This window comes from Ictalurus furcatus, chromosome 24 (genome assembly GCF_023375685.1).
Source record: "Ictalurus furcatus strain D&B chromosome 24, Billie_1.0, whole genome shotgun sequence".
Classification (NCBI taxonomy): Eukaryota; Metazoa; Chordata; class Actinopteri; order Siluriformes; family Ictaluridae; genus Ictalurus; species Ictalurus furcatus.
This window is the reverse complement of record NC_071278.1, coordinates 4,299,555-4,327,508: the sequence shown is the minus strand read 5'-3', so window position 1 is coordinate 4,327,508 and position 27,954 is coordinate 4,299,555. Positions and strand designations below refer to the sequence as shown.

Below are 27,954 nucleotides of genomic sequence, written 5' to 3'. Positions count from 1 at the left end.
TCTGTCTGTCTATCTGTCTGTCTGTCTATCTATCCTCTTGGTCCTGCAATGGAGAGGGAGGTCAGGAGGAGTGAGACGATGTGCCATCAGGCTGCTTTGTAATTTACTCTGCCCTTTGTTTAGAGAGACCGAGACAGGGGAGTGATTTTACTACTTTAAGACCCCACTGTCAGTTTGAGTGTGTGTCTGTGTGAGTGTGTGTGTGTTTGTGAGTGTGTGAGTGTGTGTGTGTGTGTGTGAGTGTGTTTGTGTGTGACTGTGTGTGTTTGAGTGTGTGTGTGTGTCTGTGTGTGTGTGTGTGTGTGTGTGTGTGAGTGTGTGAGTGTGTTTGTGTGTGAGTGTGTGTGTTTGAGTGTGTGTGTGTATATGTGTGTGTGTGTGTGTGTGTGTGTGTGTGTGTCCCATCCTGCACTTCAGTCATGAATCTCTCTGCAGTTTAGACAGTGCAGTGAAACCAGCAGTCACTTCTGTCGTGTTTCTGTTGCTTTGCCTTTTTACTTTTCTTTATTTCTTCATTTTTCTGAATGAACTTTACCGCTGCAGTGGATTCCCCTTCCAGCTGTTTATTTTGTTTGAACACCTACGGTCTGCATTGAGAGTGCAGCGTGACACATCCTCAGCTTAACCTGCTCCTTGAGGACAGAAATTCACAGGAGTTTCTTACTTGTTATAAGGTAAGAATTTATATACCCTTACAGCTGAGAGCAAAAGTTTGCACACCCTTATGACAATATTTAGAAGGCGGTATAAAACTGTGCATTATATCGATACAACTGTTAATTTGTTAGGTTTCACAGATCACTGTAAGTACCAATTGGCCAAATAGTGTAAGAAAGATATTAAATAGTGTGTGTGGGGGGGAATTCTCTTCAAAATTTTCCGTTTCCCTTTCTGTATGAGATGTAAATATTCTACAATGACTGCATTTGTAATGTATATCTGTCTATAACCCATCTATTACTGCCCACAACCTCTTTCATTTCCTTAAATAGTTCTTTGTTCCTCTCATTTGTAAAATTAAACCCTTTCTCTTTGTTCTAAGTCTTCTAGATGGTTTAAGCTGCATTTTTCAGATCAGGTCTGCAGACTGAGAAGGTCTAGAACTTTCTTTCTAGTGATTTCACCCAAAGTTTAAGACTTTTTTTTTTTTTTTTTTTGCTATTTATTCATTTTTTTTATTTTTACATTTCATGGTTCATTTCTTGAAATGTATTTAAAAAAAAAACAAAAAAAAACCATAATATAGATGCACAGCTGTCTTTTAATCAGGATGTAAACGTTTGCAGTCATATGGAGCAAATTTGAATCCGAAAGCTGTGTGTTTTACAGACAATTATGAATTTATCTAACTACGATATGATATATAATGCAATGTAATTCCACACTGTAAAACCGGATAAGTTCATTTAAGTCAAAAAAATTTGAGTAAACCTCAGCAATTTGCACGGTGGCTTAGTGGTTAGCACGTTCGCCTCACACTCCAGGGTTGGGGGTTCGATTCCCACTGTGGCCCTGTGTGTGTGGAGTTTGCATGTTCTCCCCGTGCTGTGGGGGTTTCCTCCGGGTCTTCCTCCCCCAGTCCAAAGACATGCATGGTAGGCTGATTGGCATGTCTATAGTGTATGAATGGGTGTGTGAGTGTGTATGTGATTGTGCCCTGCGATGGACTGGCACCCTGTCCAGGGTACCCCGCCTTGTGCCCGATGCTCCCTGGGATAGGCTCCAGGTTTCCCCGTGACCCTGAAAAGGATAAGTGGGTGGATGAATTTTAAGTTGATAAATCAATTTCTTTAAGCCAAATACACTGAAATCTAACAAAAATTTAACTCAAACTTGTTATATTTAAGTGCATTTGGCTTGAAGAAATTGATTTATCAACTTAGAAATTTTGAGGTAATTAGTTTCCTCAAATTTTTTGAGTTCAATGAACTTATCCGGTTTTACAGTGAAGTAAATCCCTACGATATATTTAATATTACATACTCGTATGTGCATGTGTGTACTTATTTGATGTATTCGATGTATTTACTGATTCGTTTATTACTCGATATTTTCGACTTTGAGCCGTATCTAGATATCTGTTCCTATATATCTGCTGAGATTTTTGTTTTATATTACACATAATTTACATTGTACATTGAGGTTATAATCTCTGGAGAAAGCACACACAGGAATCACTAAGTGTATTTACATGGAATCTTTACTTTTCTCATTAGCTTCAGCATAAAGCTCCGGTTTAGCTGAATATGCATCATGTGATCTGTCAGTATTCAGCGCGCCGAGTGTGTATTTGTGCATATATGCCGAGGCGTGTCATTGGAAGTGCATTGACTGCGAACCTTTGACCATGGAATGAGGATGAGGGTTAGACTTTTTTTTTTGTTGACTGCAGTTCTGTTCATGTTGACATGCTAATTAACCCCGCAATCAGCTCCTGGCTGCTGGAGTCAGACAGAAACATCTGGCATGCGTCAAAGCTGCAAAGCCTCTGGATTAAAACAGAAAAGAGTTGAGCTGAGAGTGTAACTGTGACCCAAAGTGCTCTTTTCCATGTCTTTTATATTTTTTCAGCAAGAAGAGACATTGGACACAACAATGGAGACACACATACGGCGTGTTCTGTCTGTCCTCCTGCTGTTAGTGTGCTTAGTGAAGTTTGGCGTAAATGCTGGAAGAGATGGATCTCATCCTGGCACTTCTAAGAGCGAAGGGGCTCCGAAACGACCGTCACGCTCCTCTGAGCCCAAAGTGGGCCGTTGCTCGTACACCTTCATCGTTCCCCAGCAGAAACTGAAAGGGGCGCTGTGTGTGAGTACCGAGACGGCGCAGGCCAACGGTTCTGAGACCGCCGACCTGCGTGCTCAACTCGGTAACCAGCAGGAGCAGCTGGAGAGGTTGCGCATGCGCCTGGAGCAGGACGGGGCGCTGGCAAGTGAGGTGAGCACCCTGCGCAGAGAGAGCAGCACCATGAACGCCCGCATCACCCAGCTGTACGCCCAGCTGCTGCACGAGATCATTAACAAGCAGGAGCAGGCGGAGGAGCAGCGACGTCTGGAGGAGCTGCTACTGAACACCACCTTACAGGTAGTCTCAGCCTTCCCTATGAGTGCAGAATAAGCACTGAGTAGATTTCTTTATTCGCTTCCAATAATTATAGGAGCAGTTCAGTGTACAGTTTCATTTTTGGCATGAACTTTACATTATTCGCTGTTAATGAATGTCCTAAGGTGGAATTTTTGGACTTTCTTGGAACTGATGAGCAATAGAAAAATACACAGAATGGTACGAAGGAGTATCTCTGGGGCTCATTTTTGTTTCCAGCCCAGACTATGACAGTTGTGTTGGGTGACATTCAAAGAGCGTCATCAGTAGATGATTAAGAAGGCACGTGTGAGATCCTGTCATCAGTGTAATGAACACGAAGTTTCCTTTGGAGGAGAAACTAAAAGAACGTACACTATACGGCCAAAAGTATGTGGACACCTAACCATATGGGGTTCTTCACCAAATTGTTGCCGCAAACTTGGAAGCACACAATCGTATAGAATGTCTTTGTATGCTGGAGCATTACACTTTCGCTTCACTGAAACTAAGAGGCCCAAACCTGTTCCAGCATGACAATGCCCTTGTGCAATTGAGCTCCATGAAGACTTGGCACGTTAAGGTTGGAGTGGAGGAACTCGAGTGATCTAAACAAAGCCCTGACCTCAACCCCACTGAACACCGATTGCATCCCAGGCCTCCTCGCCCAACATCAGTGCCTTGACTAATGCTCTTGTGGATGAATGAACACAAATCCCCACAGCCACGCTCGAAAATCTAGTCGAAAGCCTTCCCAGAAGCAATGCAGGACATATTACTATCCATGGTTTAGCAGTGAGATGTTCAACAAGTACATACTGTATGTCCATGATGGTCGGGTGCCCACATACTTTTGGCCACATACTGTAGACTCAATCAAAGTACCAATCCAACAAAAGGACAGATGGCAGAAGTGTAAGTTTAGTGATTTTTTTTAAACAAAAAGTTTACTGTGTTTGGTATTTGGAGGAAAGACGGCATGAACCCAGTCGAGCATTACAGACTTGAAACATTTAAAACATTTGAAATCACAAATACAGCTGCCTAACCTGTCTTTAAGTGTGTGTGTGTGTGTGTGTGTGTGTGTGTGTGTGTACAATATCTAGCCCCACCTCATACTTCTTATGCCATTAATGAGACCATTAATGAGACCTGTAGCTCACTCTTGAGCTAATACAGTATATTGACCGATATTAGATTTTAATCCTCACATCTAATATTAAGGCCAGTCTTCATGGATCTCTACTATTAAATTAGAAACCCTTATTATCTTGTACTATTAGCAGGGTCAGCAATTTGGCATCAATTCCCTTACTTTTTGTGTGTGTGTGTGTGTGTGTGTGTTTCCCTTATTTTCTTATGTCTCTGGCATCAGGTGCTGCAGATATCCAACAGTTACAAAGAGCTGGAGAAGAAGTACATGGCGCTCACTTCTCTGGTGAACAACCAGAGTCAACTAATGACACAATTCGAAAAAAGGTGTCAGATCAGCATGGTCACGAGACCACGGCAGGTGAGAAGCTTCATCAGTCTATTATAGGGTAATAATTAGCTTGATATGTACTGTATGTCTTACGTCACTGGAGTCAGACAGACTGTTTGATGCAGGAGGCTGAATCATCGGCGCACGTTCAGTCCAACATCGTGCAGAACGAGAGCTCCGAACCTAAAGTCAGGAACATTCAGAGAGACCAAAGTGCCCCTCTGGAACAGAAACAACCACTGCAGGAGATACATGGGCTCCTCACTATGGCAACAGATCTCCCTACAGACGCACCGTTCATCAGTTTCCCTGCCACTAAGTCTCCAGGTTTGTGAAATGCATACATGATACTCAAAAATGTCATTGGAGAGATGCAAACTTCACTGTGAAAGATTTATTACATCATCAGATAGCAGAGCCGATCAGTTTCCAATATGCGCATGCACGTGTGATTTCTCACAGTTAATTTTCCACGTGCTTTCCCATATAATATTTGCACAATTAAATCATTTTCACTGATTGTCTCACCTCGATGCTTCTTTTAAACATGTGATCGCAAATTGTCCACGTATTGATGTCGTGTGTCTTTACATAACATGTTGAAATGCACCTTCACATGTCCCCCCCCCCCCCCATCATGTGATCACACATTACTCAGGGTAGGTTCTGAGCCTTTATCTGAGTCGAATGACATTTTATTATTTATTATGGGAACACCTGATCAATCAATGTATAGACTGTGGTAATAAATGGTCTTAGGGAGATTTGATTACAAATACTTAGGAACAAATATGACATGTATATGTATTAATATGGTAGATATTGGACTCACATATCACATAGAGCCTTAAACACTAAACTACTAACCACTCTCATGGTATTCAATATTGAGTGTAAGTTGCTATCAGATATTTATCATCACAGTTCTTGTTAAAATCAGCACAAATCTGAATACTTCATTCATTTCTGTACTGAGAATTTAGAATTGGTGTATTTAAGGCGTGTGAGTGTGTGTAAAGCTGTATCAGTGCTCCTTATGCGCTCTGTAGAAACCCTTTATGTCAGTGACCTAGACATGCCCAGTCCCCCCCACACATAAACACACAGAATCCACACCAAAACAGTGTACTATAACCTAATGACACCAGTCATGTGACTTTGCGTCTGTTAAAACACTGTGAAATTACAGGGCAGACGGTTTAACACGGCTGTTCATTTTGGCAGCCACACCTTTCACACATGACACTCAACAGCAGTGAGATGGGTGTGAGAAATAATAGTAACAGGTTTTATGCACGGGGAAGGAGTGTGACTGAATTTTCCATAAGTACAAAAAAAATCATGAAAAAATAAAAATAATAATAATTATTATTGTGCTTTATCTATAAATAATTCAAAGCAATTAAATTCTAGTTTTAATTTATACTCTACAGCTTTACAGAAGTACAGATGTACATTTCAGATCCACAAACAAACTAGAGGTGACTGTAGTGCGGGAAAAAAAAAAAAATTAAATCCCTGAGAAAACATGATGAAAAAACCTTGAGAGGAACCAGACTCGAAAGGAAACCCATCCTCTTCTGGGTAACACCGGAAGTTGACTGCGATAGTGAGATAGTAGGATTATTAGAGTCATTACTCGTCCATAACTGCATGCTTTAAAGTCAAACAGGACTACTGAGTGTGTTGAAAGAATCTTCAGTTTGAACATCGGGGTCTTTTTGATTTCAGTAGAGTTTTGAGCTTTACGTCTATAGTATTCAAGTAAAGTTATCCATTGTGTAATGAATGAGTGTAACCTGTTTTCAGTAAGTGCAATCTTTAGGATATCCAAATGAAAACCATCAAGCCACAGCAAATCTCACAGGAATTTTTAGGTTATCCATGTAGGGTCATCTTCAGCAGCAGTGAGTGTTCTTAGGTGAAGGAAGCTCCAAGCAGAAGTAGAGCATCAGGATGGACCAGGAAGAGAATGAGTTAGGGTCACTGGCATCTCATGAGGGATCAGGAATAACATGTGGAGAGAGAGAGAGAGAGAGAGAGAGAGCGTTTATTAACAGTTTATTAGGTTTATTAGGAAAACCTGCACTCTAGAAGGTCTACCTATGACTGCATAACTAAAAGGGAGAGCCAGAAGATAATACAGGCATCTCTCTCTCTATCTCTCTCTCTGTCTCTCTCTCTCTCTGTGTGTGTATACTGTGGGTGATGGATGATGCTCAATATCAGGGATTGTTGGTTTTGTGGGAGAGCGATGTTTAACATTCCTCCATGGTGCACAGATAAGCAGAGGCTAAGAGATAGCTTGAGTGTATACAGTGCACGACCTTGCCTTGGATTTAATAAACATCCCAGAATTCTAAGCGGCTTGGCTCCTTTACACCATCCACTCATTAGACAGTCTCCTCATGACCTCCTTAGGACAGACGTTTAGGAAAACTAGCTTCAGCAATCGATCCATGAATGGTCAGTGTTCACAGTATGATTAATATTATGTAAAGAATGTGAATGATTTCTTTTTGAGCTAAAAAAACAAACAAACAAAAAACACTAGCTTATATTTAAAAGAGGATTAAATCCACATATCATGCAATCCTGAGGCTCAAATCGGATATTTGGTGTTTATAGTGTCTTTAACTCCCTCAAGAGTTATCAGTGAATCCACAATTACTTCCTGACTCATATTAGTTTCAGTATAGGTACAGAGTAATTTATAATTGTTACTGAATAATATGCTTTAAGATGACTTTAGAATTAAGTTCTTACAGACATTGCTTATCTCATGGAGTCCTGTGTGTAAAGTGAGCTTAGTAAGCATAGTAGCTGAATGCTTAGTCAGCTTATCCTTCAAACCACGAGCACATTTTCTTTACAAGCGAGCACATGGAATTAACAAAAAACATTGGCCTTATTTCATTAATTCGGCAACTCAAAACAGCAGATTAAAAGCATGATAAAATAGCCTACATCCCCCCCCCCCACACACACACACATATTATGATTTTATGATCTCGGTTTAGGAGGGTGGAAGCCATATTGTTCAATTAAAACAAAGTTTCATGCAGCAAATGCAGTGAAAGTGTCTCATTCATACTTTTTGAAGCAATTGAGCAACTTTGAATTTGGTCCATAATGAAAAGAGAAAGAAAGAGGATGTATAAACCCCCAAAAGAGAAGAAAACACTGCTGATTATAATATTGAATCATTTACACACGCTATTTGAGATGCAATCCAAAGATCAGTCTATTACCTTTAGTGCTTCAGTGAAGAAAAAGTTTGATTCTCTGGCTCACATCATTTATTCCGGAATAAAACATTGTCAATTAGGCCTTTTGTGAACGATATCTTTGAGAGATGAAGTGGCTCACTGTTAAACCACAAAAAGAGAAGCAAAATCTGCTGAATATATTTGTGAGTCACACACCAGGCCAGATTCCTGTGTTATGTCCAAATTTAAGCCACAGCCACCAGTAGAAATACGCTAACAGGTTAATAGACAGCTTTCATTCTCCTTGACAATTTTTTGTTACCTAAGGTCCTCTTTACCCACGAGCCCCTCAGGGCCTGTGAAATCATCCCCAGCTTTTCTCCCTTTACTGCACCACTTCTGACAGGACAGGACAAAGCTTGTCTCCACACTGCATATGTCTACTGTTAAATTTGTCCAATTATAATGACGTCCACCATACGTAGTGTAGAAACGATAATGGATTAGAACGAGTACATTAATATAGACCTAGGATTTGTCTTGCAGTTGGCAATCAACACCTTCTAACCAATCAGATTGGAGAATTCAACAGCACTGTGGTATAAGTGCTATGTCAAGTTCTTTCATGGGCTGATCATATCATTAATTTGGCAAATATGTCTTCTGTCGTTGCAGGGCCATGGCAAGACTGCCAGCATGTACTGGACTCAGGAGAAAGCACCAGTGCTATCTATCTGCTGCGTCCACACAACTCCAACCGTCTGTTCCAGGCATGGTGTGACCAGAGCCGTGCTCAGGGAGGCTGGACCGTCATCCAGAGAAGACTGGATGGCTCTGTCAACTTCTTCAGGAACTGGGATCAGTACAAGGTTGGCTCAGCTCACTTTCTTTCAGGCCACACAGGTTTTATACAGGCAAATTAGTTAATGGGGATATTCAATATGTTATCGTCTTCTTTGGTGTTTATATACAAACAAAGAAAAGATGTGCACGAAACCTGAACGCAAAATGACCTGAGTAGGTGCAACCTGATGCTACTTGGAGATAATCTGACTAACCTATCAAGAATTTTATTTAGGATTCAGATTGACATTAGCTTAAATGTTATCCATTTATTGTTATGAATTGCCATTAAATGACAGGAAGTGATATTTGGTTAAACTAACACCTTCAGATGGTGTAACTCTAAAAGATCCTTACGGCTTGCCATCCTGTCAGTGGATAAACGCTAGTGGTCTAGCCCAGGGGTTCCCAAACTTTTCCATTAACATTTGACCGAGACCCCCCTTTGGCAAGATGTCTTTAAAACACATTAAAAATACAGACTTCTGAATATATCCCCCTTTTTTTAAATTAATAATTACATCTTACATCTTTACATTACATTACATTAGGAATTGATTGTGTGTGTGTGTGTGTGTGTGGTTGTCTGAGAGTGAGAAAGAGAAAACATACTAGTGGGAGGGATGGGCACAGCAAATTATTAAGGCCCCCCGGGCACCCCCTGGTGGCCCCCACTTTGAAAACCACTGGTCTAGCCTGCAACGGCCAGACATATATATACATATCTAATAAAAACTCTTAACATTTATACTAGAGAATAATTGAAAGCATATAAGTGTCTTGATGCTTTCAACATTGTTGTTTGTGGACATGTTTAAGACGTAATGTTTTACAATTAGTCTGCTTCCCCAGACACCTTAGCACACCAAATACCTTAACACAAGCACCTATATGGCTCTGGGCGTTTTCTATTTACCTTTGTGTTCTCTCTCACTTTTATGCTCTTTTAACAATCTGAGGGCAGTTTATGAAACAGGGTCATACCCTGTTTAAATTTAACCACAGTTTGAAATTTCCGGCTTTTACGCAGCAAGGTTTTGGAAATCTGGATGGTGAGTATTGGCTGGGTCTGGAGAATCTCTACTGGCTGACCTCACAGGCTTCCTACAAGCTCCGCGTGCACATGGAGGACTGGCAGGGCCGGCAGGCTTTCGCAGAATACGACAGCTTCAACATAGAGCCTGAGAGCGACTGGTACCGCCTGAGACTGGGATCCTACCAGGGCACGGCTGGTGACTCGCTCTCCTGGCACAGCAATAAAGCTTTCACCACACTCGACCGCGACAAGGACGCGTACTCAGGTAGCCAAGCATTTTTTATTCACTTCTCAGACTTAACCCTTCTTAACAATAAATGTACTGATCACTGGGTTCCATTGTAAAATTTGACTCAAAATTACCCCTAAGTAATCTTTTTATTCAGTTTAGATCAGAAGGCTAGTTAGTGTTAGCAATGAAGATCAAATGTGACTCAAAGACACACCCACATTTTCATATACAGTATAAACTGAAATACAGTACATGTCTTCTGTGGTGTGTGATCTGATGTTGTTGAATTGAATGATGGAGTCGAGTCTCCTGTGCATCCTCCTGCAGGTAACTGTGCTCATTACCAAAAGGGGGGCTGGTGGTACCACATGTGTGCTCACTCGAACCTGAACGGGGTTTGGTACAGAGGAGGCCATTACCGCAGCCGCTACCAGGACGGAGTGTACTGGGCTGAATTCCACGGAGGCTCGTACTCTCTCAGGAGGGTCACCATGATGATTAAACCCATTCAACCCATTCAAGTACTGGTGAAGTAAAGCCATATACTGACGACTGAGTTGTACAGATGGGCAAACATTACAGGAACAGAAAACACCTGACAAAAGTCTCAGAAAGACAGCAGTAAATCGGTTTGGTTTCATTCTGCTGGACTTGATGACTGCATCTGTTTGGAGCATAGTATTTAACTGAACATTTTCTATCATAACTCAGATATGATAAAGATGACAATGAGCAATTGCTGAAAGGAATACTTTGTTGTTGATTTATTGTCAGTGGCAATGTTAGTTGCTATATCAGTTTTATGAGGCATTAGCACTCCTAAATATTCTTTAGCCCCCTCAAATAAATGTACATTATTAGTTTAAATCATAATAGTTTTTCTGATTCATGCATACCTGTCTACTTTCATGCATGTTGTGTAGGAGTTCTGCGTTTATCACAGTTATCACACGAACATATGCAAAAGTATGAAACAATTGACAATTGTATAGGTGTTTGGGACTCTCCACTAGCAGCTGACACAATTTAAGCCCCGCCCCCTTTCCCCACCTCACATTAGTAATCTTGCAGCCAGTAATCTTGTCTTGACCTGATTTTCCCCACTTGAAAGTTGTGGTAATATGGCACACTGGCTTTTTGTCAAGGTAAATGGAGAGCGCTTTAAAGACATTAAAGACATTATTATCTTTCATCAGTGTTTTTCATCAGTGCTTATTTGTGAAAGGTAAATTTTACAGGGTATATACACATGTCCTGTACACCACGGATAAACCAGGGAGAATTTCAAGGTGGACCAAGGCCAAAACAACAAACAAAATCGCAGTTTATGGGAAACTAACTTATCTAAAAAGTAAAACATAAACAAAAGACAATTAGATTCCTTTACCAAAAACAGAGACAAACCCGCACTCAACAGAAATGGCAGCCGGATCCCTACTACCGGTGAATATATACAGTGTTTGATATTTACAAAAATACAGTAATGTGACTGTATACAAATCTAGACAGCAACTGGATATCAAAGGGCAAATGAAGCTCCGAGTTAGGACAGGTACAGTTCAAAAACCAGAATGATCACAAGGAAAATACGGAGCGGACTAACAAACATAACCCAAAGCCAAAACAAGTGAGCACTGGCAAAACAAAGCTGATAGCACTGCCTTCCCTTGCCGTTAAATACTGTCGCACATTGATGATGTCATCTTTGGGGCGGAATCAGCACACAAAGCTGAGGGAGCAGCATCCAAGGCAAGGCAGGAAGTCCTGGACTGTAGTCTGGAATGTCCCGACCTGCACAGATTTAAAACACAAAACATACCCGTGGAATATTGTGGGTTGTAACAACTTCTAAAACCTTCCCTTTTCCTCCATGATAAAGTCCCTTGTTATGTTCGCAGTGCTTTTGGGGTCATTGTCTTGCCGCATGAGGAAGTTCCTCATGATCAGATTGGATGCATTTCTCTGTAAATTAGATGACAGATTTAGGTAGACTTCTACCTCTAGACTATTCAGGTACACTTTTTAGTCTAAATTACTTCTGTTGCTACCATCATGAGTTACATCATCAATAAAGATTATTAAGTCCATTCCAGAAGAAGCCATACAAGCCCAAGCCATGACACTACCTCCCCCATGCTTGACTGATGAGCGCCTATGTTTTGGATCATGAGCAAATCCATTCTTTCTCCACACTTTGGCATTTGTATCCCTTTGGTAGAGGTTAATCTTGGCTCAAGAACTTTCGTGGCTCATTTCCGTATTTTTGGTGAATTCCAATCTGGCTTTCCACATTTTCACAAGGTTTGCATCTTGTGGCCTCTATATTTCTGCTCTCTAAGTCTTCTTCAAATGGTGGATTGTGATACCTTCACCCCTGCCCTGTGGAGGTTGCTAGTGATGTCACTAACTGTTGTTTTTGGGGTTTTCTTCACAGCTCTGTCATCAGCTGTTTTCTTTGGCTGACCTGTTACATGTCTGGTTGTTAGTACACCAGTGGTTCCTTTCTTTTTCAGGGTATTCCAAACTGTTGTATTGGTTACGTCCAAAGCCTGTGCAAGGTCTCTGATAGATTTCCCGCTTTTTTTCAGCTTCAAAAAGGCTTGCTTTTCTCTCATAGAGAGCACTCTGGTTTTCATGTTAGTTTATGAACAACAAATGCAGTCTTTACAGGCAAGATGTAGGGCTCAAAGCAAAAGCAGACATTCAGAGCCATTAATTCTTTAAACAATCACTTTAACCCGGGCAGCAAGAAACACCTATCAGTCACATTTTCCAGTATTTCTGATCAGTTGAAAAAAAAAATGGGTAGGCTCAAACAAAAGGTGCCATGTTCAAAGTTGATTAACACATCTAGATGTAAATATGAGGAAATGAAAGCTGAAATTCTGATCCGTCGTCTTATATTCATCTTTTAATCTCAAACACAATGGTCTTCGATGTACAGTGAAAAAATAGAATTGACTTTGATATGCATATGACACACCACAACTGGTTCCTTTTCACAATATCTCATATATGTCTCATTTACATGAAACAATAATTTTCTGGAAATGTTGTGATAACTTACCAAAAGACACAAAGCATTCATTTGTGACTAGATTTATAGAAATAGAAAGTATCAGCGGTGGGGAAAATACTTGAGGAGTACTGGACTTGAATTCTTGTAGTCTTACTTAAGCACATTTCCAAAAAAAAAAAGGTCTCTTCTTCTTTCATATAGCCAATGACTACACTATACATCAATAGAATGGGCTCAGTTTAGCATCCAGTTATTTCTGTTTAGCATCCAATCATTTTAGGGCCACGGCGGCTTTGTGGTTAACACATTTCCCTTGCATCTCCAGGGTTGGGGATGCGATTCCCTCCTCAGCCCTGCATGCATGGAGTTTACATGTTCTCCCTGTACTTCACGGGTTTCCTCTGGGTACTCCGGTTTCCTAACCCAGTCCAAAGACGTGTGTTGTAGGCTGATGGGCATTTCCAAATAGTCCGTGGTATGTGTGTGCGCAATTGTGCCCTGTGATGGTTGGCACCCGGTCCAGGGTGTTCCCTGGGGTAGGCTTCAGGAACCCATGTGACCCTGTGTAGGATAAGCAGTATGGAAAATACATGGATGGATCCAATCATTTCAGTTCATCATCCAATTAAAATCATCAATGTATAAAATAAAAAAAAATCAAGAATCATGACAATTCGTCACTGACTGTGACCTTCTCATGGGCGTTATACACATACACAATGTAACCAGCACTTTAGCTATCCATGTGCATTTTGATATGGATATGGATAAACTACAAGACTGCAGTGTTGAACCTGAGGATGAAGGCCCCTGGACCTACCTCAGTAAAATGTTTCAATATAATGGAGTAACCAAAGACTCATATAAAACCAGGCATCTACTTCTGCCTTTCTAGATAGCATAGATTCCATCTGATTTGAAAAAGCAACACTTCCCAGCACACACACACACACACACACACACCCACACACATAGTCAAGGCCACCAGGTTTACAATCACACAAACCTGAACTCTAACATCACATGCTTATATAATACAGACAAACACACACTGGATGTGAAATATCATTCAGACTTTACTCCTGACATAATCAAACCTTGTTATTTGTACACACTCTTTCTGGTTTTCTTTTTCCTTCTGGTTTTTGTCCCCACATGTCTGTTTGCTGCTCGCCTGAGCTTTTAGCTGTTTTTTTGGATTTTGCCCTTGTTTCACAATTTGAATATGTTAGGCTGCCTATTATAAGTCATTATTTGCAATTGCTTCCATCTCTGCCGACTGACAGCACGAGGTACGTTCAACATTAACTGGCTTTATTTAACCAGGCTAGCCTGTTTTCTTTGCTAATCCCAAAAAAACTAGCATTGATATCGTACCAGTAGCTTACATAACTGTTTGAGCAGCACACCAAATTCTAGCTAATAGTAAATATCACAAACTGACAGAGATTGAATGTTTTCAGGCAAAATAGTAGGAACAAAAAGAATCTTCTAACAATTTTAGAGACAGAATAAATGTTACATTTCAAATGAGAACATGACTTTGACTTAATTTCATCAGTTAAAATAATTTAGTAATTATTTAATAGTTACTTTTGACTTTTTAATACTTGAGTAAATTTAAAAGTAGCAACTGTTTTTTAAAAATTTTTATGGACTTGCACTTCCATACATTTTTTGGCTAGACACCTCCACTTTTAATTGAGTCAGATTTTGACACAATAGCTATACTTTCACTTAAGCATAATTTCTCAGTTTGTCCACCTCAGAGAGGAGAAAATACATTTCAGTGAAGTTAAGTAAATGGTGTTTGTGTCTGAGATTGCTGCAAATAATGATGTTCTTTTGGTTATCCTCAAAGTTTGCATGAAGTTGAGCATAAAATGAAAATTTTAAATAAAATAAAGTAGAAGCAATTCAACAGTTTCATCAGTGGACAATATGGGGCAATCATTTGTTTTTGAAGAAGTTGTTATAAGCTTGCGTAGACAGTTATGGAATTGTTTTATGTTCATTTTTGTAAAGCTGTTCCTGATCAAATCATTAAATAAATCAAATTGTTTTCCTGCCTTCATACCAACTCTACTTGGAGTAGGGTCTTACTCATTTTTGGTAAGAAAAATCCATGCTCATTACCAATATGAGGTTAAATTGTTGTAGAAGGCAGTTATTGTTGTACAACTAGATGTTGGATTTGAAAAGTACAGCTAATCATTTAACCTGTGTATGCTGTAGGCTGGCTTGCATTTCAGAGCTTCTTCTTCTTCTTCCTTTGCAGCAAGGTGAAGCTTTTTATACACTTTTCTTTTTTGTGGTACTTCAGTGACATTCCCCAATATTTCAGTATGTTCGAGTTTTATTAATGTTTTTTTTTTTTTTTTTTACTATCTTGGAATCAAGAGTTTTAATTAAACAGGTGAAGTTGGTTCTCGTTTTGATGTCACATTCAAAGTTTGGCATGCCATTCACGTGCTACTGAATAGAAATACCCAAATATGAAACTAACTTTACCAGAGTTATCAAACACTGTGCCAACATTACTCCAAGACCATATTTAGCAAGACCAATGCCCAGTGTGTGCAAAACACCTATTACTCAACTTAAGGACTGATGAACTGATAAATTTGCATTTATTAAGTTATGTAAGAAATTCCTTTAAAAGTCAGGGGAGAAGATTCAGCAGTCAAGTGAGAAGATTTTTACCAAAAATTTAAACTGATCTCTTATTAAGCCTCAAGATGATGTTTGAGTTCAATTTAAAAAAAAATTAAAAAATTAATAAAAGCAGGAAAGGAGAGGGAGAGCTGACGGAGACTGAGAGGGCTGAAGGAGCAGGAAGAAACAAGGAAGAGAATGAGAGTTGTTTAAGCTTTTGGGTTAGGGTTAGGGTTAGGGTTAAAACTGAATTTGATTGCTCATATTAGACATAGCTTCTTTCTACTAAAAAACAATCATGACAGATATTTGGGGGGAAATCCATAAATCTCTAGATGTTGCAATATTCCTTAAAATTAGCGGTTAGCACGTTTTCCTCACAACGCCAGGGTTTGGGTGTGTGGAGTCTGCATGTTCTCCCCGTGTTCTCTTCCTCCGGGTACTCCGGTTTCCTCCCCCAGTCCAAAGACATGTATGGTAGGCTGATTGGCGTGTCCGTAGTGTATGAATGGGTGTGTGAATGTGTATGTGATTGTGCACTGCGATGTATTGGCACCCTGCCTTGTGCCCCATACTCCCTGGGATAAGCCCCAGGTTCCGCGTGACCCTGTAGGATAAGCGGTATAGAAATGGATGGATGGATGGATGGATGAGTGAATGTTTTCATATCTTTTTTATAATGACAAACATTGATACTCATGTTATTGTATGATATGTCTTGATTTACTGTCATTAGTGTATAGTAGTTTATTAAATACTTTTTGTATTTGTGTTGTTGGTGTCTGTAATTTCAAGTCAACTTAAACAGCCTCATGCACAAGTGTTCAATACTGATACATTTGTTTCCTAAAATATATATTCCCAGTTATAAATTGTCATCATCATCGTCATCATCATCATCATCATAATCCTTATTAAAACCTATCGATCTAGTGGTGTAATCTGGCCATGCTGTACCTTACACACCTTACCGGCCTGGTCCTGATCACACTCATAAATGGTAAGTCTCCATCATTTCATCTCTCCAGGTTTTCAGCAGATTTCATATGTGTATTTCTTTCCCTTGTGTCATTTGATACTTAAACTATTTAGCTTATTTTCCTTAATGTTTATTCCTTAGTTATTCATTTGAAAACATATTCCACAGTAAGTACTTTGAATTCGAAGCAAAAGTTAAGTTTGAGAAGATTGGTGCGGTCAATGATTTTTAAGCCAGTTTTATAATTTGTTACTTTTTGTAATATTTGGTGAGAGAGAGAGAGAGAGAGAGAGAGAGAGAGAGAGAGAGAAATATCTTGCCTCTGCCATCTGTAAACATGAGAGATAAAACTAATGAACATCCAACCAATCAGGACAGCATGGTGTGTCTAATTCCCAGTTATGTTCTGTCATGGCCAGATTCAGTGTTAAATTAAGTGCTCATAGTGAAGATTCAAGACAGACACTGCCCCCTCTGTATTCAGACCTCAGACATAACTACGGACTTAAGTGCTAGTCAGACAGTTGAGGCATTTTTTTTTTCTTTATATGTGAACTACACACAGGTGATTTGCATGATCTGAATGGGGTGCTCAGAGAAATGACTTGCTAAACTAAATCAGTATCTGCTGAATGTTTCTGTATGATCCATATTCGCTTGAGACTGACCGCAGTAAGATTTTTGTCTTCAAAGTAAAAAAAATCTGACTGAAACCACAAGAGAAACTTATACATTCTATTTATAATCTGATGTCATAACAACAGTCAAATGACCAAAGGTACAATTATCTTTATCAGTTATCTTTATCTTGATTAATAGTTAAATGCAGTAATATGTTTTGGCAGGTGATTGTCCTGTTAAAATACAGCCTGTTAAATTAGTGGTGGAGTTTGGAGCTTCAGTCTCAGCTATCTGTTCTACAACCATCGCCCACAAAGGCATGGGCTGGGAGGCATCTCAGGGAGCAGTAGACATGACGCAAGAGGTCCAGAACATCACCTGGAGGGTAGAGAGCCTCACGCACTGGGACATAAAACCAGTTTGCTACATAAATGCAAACTCCAAGCAGTGCGAACTCGGGCTCTCAGTTACTGTTTACAGTGAGTCGTATCTTACCTGTTGACTTTGAGATATAATAACTTATGCCCTGCTCAGAATGCAATATATGATACGAAGAAAACTTCTATTCTTTCCCCACAGAGCGTCCAGACCGGGTGTCCATCAGCACCGTGAATCACACAGGGCCGATGATTGAAGGCAGAGAGTACGAGCTCCAGTGTGATGTTCAGAATGTTGCTCCTGTTCATCTCCTCACTGTGAACTGGTACAAAGGACAACATCTAGTGAAAGCAGAAATCTTTTCTGATAAGACCCCAAATACAGCTGATAAAACCACAACACTTCAGATCTCCCCGAGCAAAGATGATGATGGAGTTCAGTACAGATGTGAGGCAGAACTGAATCTGGGACCAGAAGGACCTCAACCTCCTCCTAAAGTGACATCAGATCCTCTCAACATTGCAGATCACTGTGAGTGCTTCAGAGATGCTTTAGACTTTACACACATATAACAGACCATATTTTCTCTAACTAGTCAGAAGGTGCTTAATAAATCCAGTTTCCATTTAAATAGATCATTAGAAGAGAATAAAGTGTCTATAGTAACTGATTCACAGGGAACTTGTACAGCAGAAGCTCTACATAATCTAAGGCTAATAGTTAATATGGTGATGTTTTTAGGAGACATTTATTTATGATATTTGGCAGGAGTCTCCAGTGTCAGTGATTTGAAACAGTCAGTAAGGTTTCCACCATGTGAAGGTCTTCAGACCATAATAAAAACAATATAAATATGGATTAATTGATGAATACTTTCACCATTTTATATCCTTATCTGTTTTACAGTGGACTGATTGAAAATAACATGTAAAAAGACAGAGTGGCTGTAAAATTGATTTTATAGGACACAAATCCAATCATATTCTTACATTTTTAAAGTGATAGGCTTCTGATATTTCAAAAATATTCATAATTACTGTCATTCAGCTATAATACAGCTACATTCATAGCATTATATCAAACATTTTCTTGTGTAAACCTTCTCCACAGCTAGCCCACGAATTAAGCCAGACAATCCATCGGAAGTGGTGAAGGCAGGCGGAGACGTGTCTCTGAGCTGCACTGCTGATGGAAATCCAGAACCTGAAGTGAGATGGAGCTTTCAAAATCATATTAAGGCCACTGGGAGGCGGCAAACAGTACTGACAATATCTGACGCCTGGCTTGCTGATGCTGGTGTATATACGTGCACTGCTACGAACGATCACGGGAACGACATAAGGACAGTCTCACTGATGGTAGAAAGTAAGTCTGATGTCACTGGTGTGAGTGGAGGCTAGAGGAAATACTGTATGTTATCAACTAAATGTTCTATAAGACTCATGACCTCTCTGTACAGCAATAGTGTGTCAGATCAAACATTTTATGCAGGTCTGAACAGGTTTAGCCAAAGTGTAAACAGCAGTTGCTAATTTTTCACAAATATTTTCAAAATTAAATGACCAAAAGTATCTTTCTCCATTAATAGTATAATTTCTCAGTATTAATATTAAAATGATTTAAATGCAGTAATATGTTTTGGCAGGTGATTGTCCCGTTAAAATACAGCCTGTTAAATTAGTGGTGGAGTTTGGAGCTTCAGTCTCAGCTATCTGTTCTACAACCATCGCCCACAAAGGCATGGGCTGGGAGGCATCTCAGGGAGCAGTAGACATGAGGCAAGAGGTCCAGAACATCACCTGGAGGGTAAAGAGCCTCACGCACTGGGACATAAAACCAGTTTGCTACATAAATGTAAACTCCCAGCAGTGCGAACTCGAGCCCTCAGTTACTATTTACAGTGAGTCGTATCTTACCTGTTGACTTTGAGATATAATAACTTATGCCCTGCTCAGAATGCAATGTATGATACAAAGAAAACTTCTATTCTTTCCCCACAGAGCGTCCAGACCGGGTGTCCATCAGCACCGTGAATCACACAGGGCCGATGATTGAAGGCAGAGAGTACGAGCTCCAGTGTGATGTTCAGAATGTTGCTCCTGTTCATCTCCTCACTGTGAACTGGTACAAAGGACAACATCTAGTGAAAACAGAAATCTTTTCTGATAAGACCCCATATCCAGCTGATAAAACCACAACACTTCAGATCTCCCCGAGCAAAGATGATGATGGAGTTCAGTACAGATGTGAGGCAGAACTGAATCTGGGACCAGAAGGACCTCAACCTCCTCCTAAAGTGACATCAGATCCTCTCAACATTGCAGATCACTGTGAGTGCTTCAGAGATGCTTTAGACTTTACACACATATAACAAACCATATTTTCTCTAACTAGTCAGAAGGTGCTTAATAAATCCAGTTTCCATTTAAATAGATCATTAGAAGAGAATAAAGTGTCTATAGTAACTGATTCACAGGGAACTTGTACAGCAGAAGCTCTACATAATCTAATAGTTAATATGGTGATGTTTTAAGGGGACATTTATTTATGATTTTTGGCAGGGAAAATGGCAGAAACAGTCAGTAAGGTTTCCACCATGTGAAGGTTTTCAGACCATAATAAAAACAATTAAAATATGGATTAATTCATGAATACTTTCACCATTTTATATCCTTATCTGTTTTACAGTGGACTGATTGGGACGTTCAGTTCGTCCCAAACGTGTTCAGTGAGGTTGAGGTCAGGGCTCTGTCCAGGACACCCACAGAGTTCTACCACACCCAACCTTGGCAAACCATGACTTCATGGAGCTCGCTTTGTGCACAGGGGCATCGTTAAGCTGGACGAACCACATATGGGTGTGATGGTCAGGTGTCCACATACTTTTGGCCACATAGTGAATGTGTATAACATAACACCACATTATGTCACTAAGTTAATAATAATAATTAAAAAAGAGTAATCCCAGCAAGATCTTGCTTATGTTGTGTCCTGTTTCTTTTAGAACTTGATTATTTTTACATATTACATATCTCTGAGAAATTTGTAACTCAAATGTGAGGTAGTGTTATAACATTTGAAAAACTTTCATTAAAAATAATACTTTCATTAAAGGTGCAGTCAGTGATTTAAACTGCTGTTCATCACAATTTTAGTAGCCTCTAGAGAATACCAGCTCAGATTGAGAGAGAGAGAGAGAGAGAGAGGGAGGAAATCCAGTAGATGTACGTAGACCAACATCCAACCATTCAGGACAACATGGTGTCTCTACTTGCCAGTCATATCCCAGTTCATAATTCAGTTCTATCAGGGTCATCTTCATTGTTGAAGTGAGGTGTGCACAGTGAGGATTTGATTCTGACAATACCTGGTCTTCCAGAACACCTCAGCAGTGCCACAGGCCCCACCCAAGTATTGAGTGCATAAATTAACATACTTTTCAGAATTTCTGTATTATAAACTCTTTATTCTAATATTTTGAGACACTGGAGTTTTGATTTCCATGAGCTATAAGACGTAATCTTCAAGATTAAAACAAAAAAAGGCTCGAAATATTTCACTTTTTTAAAATGAATCTAGACTATACAAAAGTTCCACTTTTTAATTTCATTACAGAAAGAAATGAACTTTTCCACGATATTCAATTTTTTTGAGATGCACCTGTAATGCTATCCAAGAACACCCACAACCATCTTTAGGGTATCCATGTGGAACCATCCACAGCGTTTTCCCAGCAATCTTTAAGCTATCCATGTGGGGCTATCCCGAGCAACAGTGAGTGTTCTCAGGTGAAGGAGGCTCTAAGCAGAGGAGCGTCAAGATGGATCAGGCAGGACTGAAATAGCCAGAAGGAATTAAGCGTGGCTCAAAAGAGAAACAAGGAGAGCATCTAAACCTCCATGTTTACCAAAACGCTTTATGCTCATGAACTCTCCATATCTATGCCTTTTTCTCAGAGAAAGCGATTAACAAAAATTCTTGCCTAAACAAGTCAATTTTCAGCCTAGACTTAAAAATTGAGACTGTATCTGAGTCCGGAACACTAACGGGAAGGCTTTTCCATGACTCTGTGGCTTTGTAAGGAAAAATCTCTGCCCCCTGCTGTATTCTAAGCACTAATAAAGATCCTGTAGCTTATGATCAAACCTGGCATGTCGGATAATAAAAGACTTTTACTGGGAGCCTGTGCAGTGTGGATAAGGTAGGGGTGATGTGATCTCAGTTTAGTATTGCATTTCATTAGGTTTTGTGCATGAGTAGCGGTCAGAGAACAATATAAAAAATAAAATAAAAATAAAATGCAAACTGAAAGGCTGTGCTGGATCAAGTGCTATATTATAATCTACCAAATAACAAGTGGACGCCATATTGTTCAATTAAATCAAAGATTCATACAGCAATATACTAAATTTCTATTGATATTGTCTATTGTCTATTGATATTGCTTGATATTGTCATTCATATGTCATCATTAGTCTTTTTTATTTTTAGTTATAAATTGTCTGTTGCTTTGACTTTATATAATATTACATTTGACCACAGAGCAAATGAGATTTCCTTATTCAATCCCAATTTTCTAAATATTGACATGACTTTTGGAACTAAGCGGCCAACACTTTGGAAGTAAATAGTCTGTGATGAACAGAAAAAGAAAAATGACAGTTAAACCCCAAGAGGATAAGTAAAAGCTGCTAAAGATCGTGTGCTATTCACACACCAATCTAGATGCTTCTTGTTTTCAATTTTATTTTTCCAAATTTGAGAAATGGCCACCAATAGGAATAACAGACCAGGCAAATTAACGTTCTTATTCACCTTTTAAACCTCTACACAATTTGGGTTATCTTAGGTTTCCTTGGCCCTTGTGTCAGAATCCTTGCAAGGACTTTGGCACTATCAGCATGGGCCTGAACCCAGGGGACCTTCTTTCTGTAATAACAAGGGAGAACAAGTGTCTGGAAAGAAGTGAAATATAAATCAAAGATGATAATATCATTGTTATTACTTTTGGTACTACAATAGAGGGCTCACCAAAAGGTTAGCTAAAAAAGTGACAAATGCACACAATGCATCGCCTGTATAAATGCCGAATAAGTGAAAAATAAAATATAACAGGGTGTGCCCTTTTAAAAAAAATTTTTTTTGCTCATTTTATTTATTAAAGTATGGCACACCATATTATGTATCCGTTTATAGATACAATTAATGGTGTTGAATGTTTGCAAAACAAGTTCCCGTTAAAATCTACAATACAGCATTTATAAACATTAATTCTCTCACTAGACTCTCTTTATTCTCTCACTTAGATAATATGACAAAAAAAATGTATTTCATATTACTGAGGGGAAAAAATGTTTACTTTGCAGACTTTACTCTGGTGGAAAACGTTCAAATACAGCTTGATCTCTGACTGAAGATTCCTTAAATAACTACTAAATAAACTCACAGAAAACATCACCATAGCAACAGTTAGGCTTTATCCAACAACTTGGCCAATTTGTCCATCATACAGGACCTTGTGAATGAGTTGTAGCTGTAGAAATAATAATGTATTAGAACAAATACATTAATTGTTACGACACAGGACTCAAAACAGGAAGTAACCACAGGAGTAACGTCTTTATTTACACTTTAGCAAAGCACGTGAAACTTAAACATTTATCCTTTAACTAGGATTGAGGCATAAAGCACTAAACTTAGAACACAACTATGACATGAAACACCTGTTTCACTCAGGCATTAAACACTCACTTAACTCAGGCATGAAACACTCGTGGAACTGAGGCATGAACACTCAATCAACTATGGCAAAAACACTCATTTAACTATGTCACAAACACTCATTTAGCTATGGAGTGAACACTCTAAACTCTGGCATAAACACTCTTTAAACTCTGGCATGAACACTCTTTAAACTAGATCATGAAACTAGGAACAGGAAACTAGACAGAGCATGGACATATTACCGCCTGGCACCATTATACATTCCGTCTTTCCTTTAATGCATCATTACTCTATTGTGCGTGACGCTACGCTATACCCTAATACTGCCCGTTGTGCGCAGCAACGCGAGGGGTTTAAATAACCAGTCACAATTACCTTAATGGTTTACTGCTGGCAACACTTCACAACACACCCTCACGCCTCCGCCAATAACTGAACCGGGCAGGGACATAACAGGAACCAAAACAAGTGCACATGTCCATTGTAAACACAGTCTTAGCGTCCATGCGCACTTCAAGCATGTGCACGCGCTAACCAGCAGCTTGTGCACGTCATCGCCGCAGCGCCCTCTGCTGGTGAGATCGTGACAGAACCCCCCTCCAAAGGCGCTTCTCCTGGGTCGCCAAAGAGCACCCCCCTCCAACAGCGGTCCTGGGCCCCTGTGTAATCTGTCCTTTGATGTATCAGGAAACAGGGCAGCCTCCGCCGGGCAGCAGACAGGCGGAGGACCGCCCCCAGTGGGGCTGAAGCTCGGGGCGACGTCCTAAGCGGGACTGGAATGCTGGGCGACGTCCTCGGCTGGACTGGAGCTCGGAGGGACGACCTCGGCGGGGCTGGAGTGCGACCGGACGTCCTCGGCGGGGCTGGAGCGCGGCAGGACGTCCTCGGCGGTGCTGGACAGCGGGACAGCTTCCTTGGCGGTGCTGGACAGCGGGACAGTTTCCTCGGCGGGACAGGACAGCGGGACTGCTTTCTCGGTGGCAGAGACCTCCCCGCGGGTCTCTGGTTGGAGCTCCGAGGTCGCCAGGTTGACCTCAGGCAGGGGCCCAGAGGTCGCCAGGTTGACCTCGGGCTGGTTCTCTGCACGGGCTTTCCCATGTAGGCGTTTATGCTCCTGCCAACTGCTCTTGAAGCATTCCTTTGAGCAGTAGAATGCTTCCTGGAGACCCAGTTTCTTGTAGGTAGGGCACTGTAGCTGAGTCTCCCTCCCGCAGCCCTCAGACATGCATCTAGATGTCCTCTCCACCACGTTGACCAGAACGGGAAGCGAAGCTGCTGATTCTATCCGGTCCAGCCATGCATAATAGAGGTGGAATGGCAGGTTCTCCTTGTCCGTCACCTCGATTCCCCTCTCCAGTACATCCAGGCTGTTTAGTTGCCCCGGCTGCGAGAACTCCTTCAGAAAAAGTTCCCAGAACTGGGTGACGTCGTAGAGGGCACTGGACCCTGAACGGGTCAGCTGCTCTGCCCAATCCCGGGCCGGGCTATGAAACCGCGATACTAGGAAGCCCAACCGCTGTTTCTTGGTAGGCTGGCAAAGTACACCTGGCTGTGAAACAGGAACAGCAGCGGGTGGTTCACCCACCCATACATCTCCGGCGGGGGTTCGGCGGCTGTCCTCTGTGGAAACTGGACAGAGAGGAAACGCGGCCAGTAATCCGAGCATTTCCCGACCAGGAGCTCTCCTGCTACTTCCATGGTGAGGGGCAGTATTCTGTTACGACACACAACTCAAAACAGGAAGTAAGCACAGGAGTAACGTCTTTATTTACACTTAAGCAAAGCACATGAAACTTAAACATTTATCCTTTAACTAGGATTGAGGCATAAAGCACTAAACTTAGAACACAACTATGACATGAAACACCCATTTCACTCAGGCATTAAACACTCACTTAACTCAGGCATGAAACACTCGTGGAACTGAGGCATGAACACTCAATCAACTATGGCAAAAACACTCATTTAACTATGGCATAAACATTTAGGTATGCAGTGAACACTCTTTAAACTCTGGCATAAACACTCTTTAAACTCTGGCCTGAACACTCTTTAAACTAGAGCATGAAACTAGGAACAGGAAACTAGACAGAGCATGGACATATTACCGCCTGGCACCATTATACATTCCATCTTTCCTTTAATGCGTCATTACTCTATTGTGCGTGACGCTACGCTATACCCTAATACTGCCCATCGTGCGCAGCAACACGAGGGGTTTAAATAACCAGTCACAATTACCTTAATGGTTTACTGCTGGCAACACTTCACAACACACCCTCGCGCCTCCGCCAATAACTGAACCGGGCAGGGACATCACAGGAACCAAAACAAGTGCACATGTCCATTGTAAACACAGTCTTAGTGTCCATGCGCACTTCAAGCACGTACACGCGCTCTCCAGCAGCTCATGCACGTCATCACCGCAGTGCCCTTTGTTGGCGAGATCGTGACATTAATATAAATTTGTGATTTGTCTTACAGCTGGCACTATTGTCAGAGCTGCTGTTAAAGACAATTAATAAAAAAATAAACCTTCCAACCAATCAGAGCTGAGAAATTAACAGTACTGTGGCCTATTAACAATGCCAGCTTCTTTCATGAGTTAATAATAATAATATCATTCATTTAGCGAATATGGCTTCTGTTGTTGTAGATCCATGGCAAGATTACCAGCAACTCCTGGACTCAGAAGAAAGCACCAGTGGCATCTACCTGCTTGTTACGACCACGGTCTAGGGTCGAGGTGTAACATAAAAAGTAATAACATAACTAATAATCATAATAATGAGGTAGACACACGTTTCATTCAACTCGTTGATTTCTTTGCCAATTTAATGATGGCAAGAAGGAAATAATCCCAAAACAAACAGAATCACTCAGAAAGTTTTGAGGTAATTATTTTCCTCAAATATTTCGAGTTAATTGAACTCATCCGGTTTTACAGTGCACACGCCACGCATCCACATTCCTCTCCCGACATAACATCCTTCTTTCTTTTACAGGATGCACAATTTTCTCTTCTCCACTCCCCGTGCACAAGGTCGGCACGTCCAGTTAAGGTGGACTCATCTGTGAGAGCGAAACAAGGAGAATGAGAGAGAGTGAGAGAGAGCGAGAGAGAGAACACACCAGCACAATACGTCACCTGACGTAACACTGCTACATCCATGCAACTCCAGCTATCTGTTCTGGGAGTGGTGCAACCAGAGCAGCACTCAGGAAGGCTGGACTCTCATCCAGAGAAGACTGGACAGCTCTGTCAACTCCTTCAGGAACTGGGATCAGTGTAAGGTTGGCTCATCTCACCTTCTTTCTATCCACACAGGTTAATTCCAACAATTAGTTAATGGGGATGTGCAATGTATTAATCTGAAGTGTCAGAGAATGCAAGCATATGCAGGTCTAGCATGTTTAACATTTGTAAAGCTATTTAGTCATTTCCTGCTGCTGTAACTCTGCATCCCACAACATTTCACAGCTCATCCCACACACATACAAACAAAAGACTGTTAATCATTCAAGAATGATTAAATACACACTATTTAATGCGCAGCCTCATATTGCACACATGTTGCATGTTCATGTTTTTGCAAACATGCAACTTTGCACATGTATGTTATATATTTGTATATTTTCCTCCTGTATGTTTTGCACATATCAATACTGTTCACACCTAGTGTCTTACTTTAAGTATCTTTTTAAATTTAATATAAAATGTTTCAACAGCGTAATAAATCTTTGAAATATTTACATGAATTTCAGAATTTCTTAGTGTTTGGTATGCCTCACTTTCACTTGAATCCTATCAGAGTGTCATGTGAACACCTGCTTCAATAGAGAGACTCTGACTCTGTATTGGAGGAAAATACAGCTGACCTTTTGTTCAAAGGAGTTGTACTACAAATTTGCTTCAAGTTGAATAGGGAAATAAGAACCAAGGGCGGTCTTTAACATTAGGCAAACGTTGGAAATTGTCTTGGGCCCCGAGCTACCAAGGCCCCCCAAAACTCTGCATAAACGTTCATTTTCTCCGCATGACTCCTCCTATTCTCATTGCACCTCCTTCATAATGCTCATATTTAAACTGGACATATTCATCGCTGGGTCTGTATAAACCACCTCACTGTACTGTACTAGCTCGAACATGAGGGTGAAATCTACTGCATTTCACAGTAATTTCATTTTGTCAATGTGGTTAAGGTTTGCACTCGATTCAATTCAACCCATAAACTCTACCCTACTCCACCCCCTGTCAACTACTGCCATGCTATTTGTTAAAAGCCCTTCCTCTCAACTGATTCTGACCAAATAAAGTTGCTGCCTTTACAGAAATTTAGTTTACGGTAGGACATTTTAAAGAGCTCTTTAAGTAACATTGAGTACATGAGTACATACTGTATATCATAGATTACTGAAGGTATACTTAGAGTTTGATATGTTACAGTATATATTATCTATACTACACATACTTTGGACTTACTTGAGACATAAAGCATACTTATCAGTGAAATAAATATATTTTTTCTAGGACCTACTATTCTTTCTACGTATGCATAGATATGCTATTGTGTCAAAAGTGAAATGAAAAAATGTGCTGGACAGTTTACTTCCTTTTCAAGTGTACGTTGGTATGCGTGGATAATGTTGAAATAACATTTTATTTATGTTGTTTTGGTTGTTATGGTGACTGT

At 40.4% G+C, this 27,954-nt stretch overlaps 2 protein-coding genes across 4 annotated transcripts; both read left to right on the top strand.

The window, feature by feature from the left end:
- Positions 1-49: 49 nt before the first annotated feature.
- Positions 50-11,224, top strand: angptl6 (angiopoietin-like 6). 2 transcript variants are annotated; one of them, XM_053612848.1, is made up of 7 exons: positions 50-674; positions 2,572-3,084; positions 4,457-4,594; positions 4,690-4,891; positions 8,449-8,642; positions 9,647-9,917; positions 10,212-11,224. In XM_053612848.1, exons 2-7 carry the CDS (start codon positions 2,596-2,598, stop codon positions 10,418-10,420), a joined length of 1,503 nt encoding a protein of 500 aa, XP_053468823.1. In that variant the 5' UTR covers positions 50-674; positions 2,572-2,595; the 3' UTR covers positions 10,421-11,224. The 2 variants fall into 2 exon arrangements, with proteins under 2 accessions (XP_053468823.1, XP_053468822.1); XM_053612847.1 differs by lacking the exon at positions 50-674 and having other exon boundaries at positions 2,076-3,084.
- A 2,799-nt stretch (positions 11,225-14,023) lies between these two features.
- LOC128600394 (vascular cell adhesion protein 1) lies at positions 14,024-20,509 on the top strand. 2 transcript variants are annotated; one of them, XM_053612850.1, is made up of 8 exons: positions 14,024-14,195; positions 16,492-16,558; positions 17,383-17,637; positions 17,738-18,067; positions 18,647-18,901; positions 19,182-19,436; positions 19,537-19,866; positions 20,225-20,509. In XM_053612850.1, exons 2-8 carry the CDS (start codon positions 16,507-16,509, stop codon positions 20,230-20,232), a joined length of 1,485 nt encoding a protein of 494 aa, XP_053468825.1. In that variant the 5' UTR covers positions 14,024-14,195; positions 16,492-16,506; the 3' UTR covers positions 20,233-20,509. The 2 variants fall into 2 exon arrangements, with proteins under 2 accessions (XP_053468825.1, XP_053468824.1); XM_053612849.1 differs by having other exon boundaries at positions 16,424-16,558.
- Positions 20,510-27,954: the final 7,445 nt, after the last annotated feature.